The 2,869-nt window shown below is 51.4% G+C and overlaps 1 protein-coding gene across 4 annotated transcripts in view; it reads right to left on the bottom strand.

Moving 5' to 3' along the window:
* The window catches only part of SEPT11 (septin 11), a 60,664-nt gene extending 58,667 nt beyond the window's left edge, over nt 1-1,997 (bottom strand). For 3 of the 4 annotated variants that reach the window (XM_014957811.1, XM_014957810.1, XM_014957809.1), the window contains exon 1: nt 1,902-1,997. In XM_014957811.1, coding sequence (XP_014813297.1) covers nt 1,902-1,982 — 81 coding nt within the window. In that variant the 5' untranslated portion in view covers nt 1,983-1,997. Of the gene's footprint in view, nt 1-53; nt 165-1,901 lie in introns of those variants that run through there. The other variant, XM_014957808.1, reaches the window with a different exon arrangement.
* Between the last annotated feature and the right edge of the window lie 872 nt (nt 1,998-2,869).

Genomic DNA, 2,869 nt, shown 5'->3' with positions numbered 1-2,869 from the left:
CCGGTACGGCGGCCCCCGCCATCATTCAACCCCGCCGCCGCCGCCGCACCCACCGCCGGTCTCCCCACGGCCACGGCCATCGCGGTGCAGTTCGCTGCGCTCCCCGGCCCGCCGCCGCCTCTGCGCTGCCTGCTAGGGCTGCAACATGGCCACCCGGCGGGGAGGGCCCATGCGCAATGCAAAGGGGCCGGGCGGCGAGGCGGGACCCCCCCGGCCCTCCCCCGGCGCCGCCCCGGCCGGGCTGCAGCCCCCGGCGACCGCCCGGGGAACCCCGAAAGCGGGCTGGAGTCCGCGGGGAGCCCGCAGTCAACCCCCAGCGGTAATTGCAATTAATCCCTCTTTTGGAGAGCCCTCCCGGGAGGGGCCGCGCTGCTCTGCCCCGCAGCCGGGCTGGCCTGGGGAGGGTGAGCTCGGCTCCCCCCAGCCCAGCCGGCGGTACCCCTCTCCGGGACCCGAAAGGGTCGCTCGCTCCGACTCTGGCAGCCCCACAGCAATGGGGGGACAGCTGAAAGCAAAGAGGCAGCCAAGCGAGCCACTGGCAAGGTCCAGCTACCACCAGTTTAGTTAAGAAGGAGGATGGGGATTTCCAACAGGGAGTCAGGCAGGAGCTCCCCAGCTGAAGCCCCCAAAGCCCTCGCATAGCAATCAGGGACCTCATTCCTCTCCTTTCTCTGAGCTCTCCCCTCCTGCCAAACACCCCCATACTCCATTGAAAAACAAACTGGGGATACCAAATAACAGCCACGGTGGCCAGTTGCTCTCCTGTTCAGGTAAGCAGCTCCCAAGGATGAAGTGAAGCACAGCTGGCTTCTTGTTGCTCCAACTAGCAAAGTGCTTAACGTCCTGATGCAAAGCTTGATACCCTCTCACCTACGAAGGTGGAAATCTTGTGACTACATGCCTGCTCACAAGTCTTGGAACCAAGGCAGCCATGAAAGAAGGGACCTGCTGGGTCAGATCCTGCAGTTTTACAAAGCATAAAACCCCAAAAGACTACAAAATACAGGGACCTGATTCACCACACGCACAAAACACATGTTAAATTACAGACATATCAAAGCTACCCCCTTACGTGGACGTCCACAGAATCAAAACAAATAAGCCAAAAGGATAAAAGCTGAGGACACCTACTACCAGCAAATGGCCAGGGTAGCAGGTAAGCAGACCTCAGAAGTACACTTACCGTCTGAACACACTTCAACTTAGAGACTTTACATTTTCATTCCAAAAGCCATTTTTATACAGCTATGAAGAAACACACAGCTGTTTGTAGAAGCCTACAAAATCCAGTTGCTTCCTTCCTGTAGTTCTTTTTATCACGTTTTGAAGGAATCAGGAGCTGGTATTTGAGAACAGTGCCTGTTCCTGCAGCCCCCAGACTGAAGGGGAACCCCAGAAAGCACATGAGCACTATGTAGCACTGCCCCTCACCTGGAGCTGAGGAGCTGCTCCTGGGGCAGCAGCCCTTAATTGGGCACAGGTGCTGCCATCATTAGCAAAGCTGCTAAAAGCAATAGTGGGGTTTCTACCAGTAAAGTTTTGCAAGCATAGTTGACACAGTGCTTTTATTACACGAATGCGTTAGGCGTTACTGCTAATATCCTAAGGAGGTGCTATATTAGACTCGTGTTCTTGCTCTTGTAGCAAATTCCTCCTGCATGCATGGCTCCAGGTGAGGAGGTGCTGAGCGCGCCTGTGCTGGGAAATGTGCTCAGACCAGTGCAACCTCTAGTGGAAACATGATGATGATGATATCTAAGGAGTTACCTTCGTTGCACCTGTGGGTGAGGCAGACATAGCTTCCCCTTCTCTGAATTAGAGGCACACATGATACTCCTGCATCAGCGTAATTTAACTAATACAAAGATCACCTACATTTGCAAAACCCTAACGTGACTCACCGAGTCCTTCCTTGGTCCAAAGCTGGGAGAGCCATGGCCGAGTTTTCTCTGCGATGCATACGGACCTTCCTGGCTGTTCATGCTGAAAGAGTAGGAGAAAAAAAAAATCCACATCAAGACAAAGAAATGTTTTGCCAATCTTTCTAGATCTCAGCTAGCGTAGTTCCTTGCATTCCTGCTGTTCAGCGAGAAGCAGCAGACCCCTCGCTCCTGAAAGTTTCATAACTGCTGCTAACAAATCAGTACCCATGCAAAGGGAATTGCCAGTCCCTCATTCTAGAGACCCTGCAGGAGCCGTTTCCATTTTTCCAAAGCTGTTTTGCATCATTTTGCGTCATTTTGCAGATTGGCAAGTCAATGCTTTAATAACCTTTTGTGTCAGCTGCGGGGCAATTTGTCAGATTACATGGGACGAGAAACTATACAAGTAGACACAGAACTTGGGTTAACTTACCTCCTGTTTAAAAACAAACACAGGTATATAGCTCCCTAAAGGCAACATCTTCTTGCACAATAGGAAGCTACAAGACTAAGTTTTGGGCTTATTTTTTTTATTAATGTTGAAGTAACACTTGATGCTGCCTCGATTTTGTGATTAGCACTACTCGCAATTTACTCAAATTTCACCCAAAGAATCAAGAGACCTGCTGTGTCCAGAACTCCCCAAAAAGGCAAGACTGGGATAAATTCAGCCATTCTGAAGACTCCTACCCACAAACAAAAGCAAACAATTTGCAGACAGGGTAGATCATAAGGGGAAACGAGTGTCTCTTTAAACCTCTTGGCGTGAAGCAGGCAATGAAGCAACTCCAAGTAACAGGGCTGCACTTCTCCTTGCCTGCACGCAGCATTATACCCCCTTAATCCCAAAATGTGATTTGCAGCTCAGGCTGTAAGGGAGGAGACGTGTGCCAGTGTTTGCTCTGCCTCTGAATCAATGTCAGCTACTCTTTCAGCAGAGTTTTGTA

This window comes from Calidris pugnax, unplaced genomic scaffold, assembly GCF_001431845.1.
Source record: "Calidris pugnax isolate Ruff unplaced genomic scaffold, ASM143184v1 scaffold349, whole genome shotgun sequence".
Taxonomy (NCBI): Eukaryota; Metazoa; Chordata; class Aves; order Charadriiformes; family Scolopacidae; genus Calidris; species Calidris pugnax.
The sequence above is the reverse complement of the archived record's forward strand: the minus strand, read 5'-3'. Positions and strand labels throughout refer to the sequence as shown.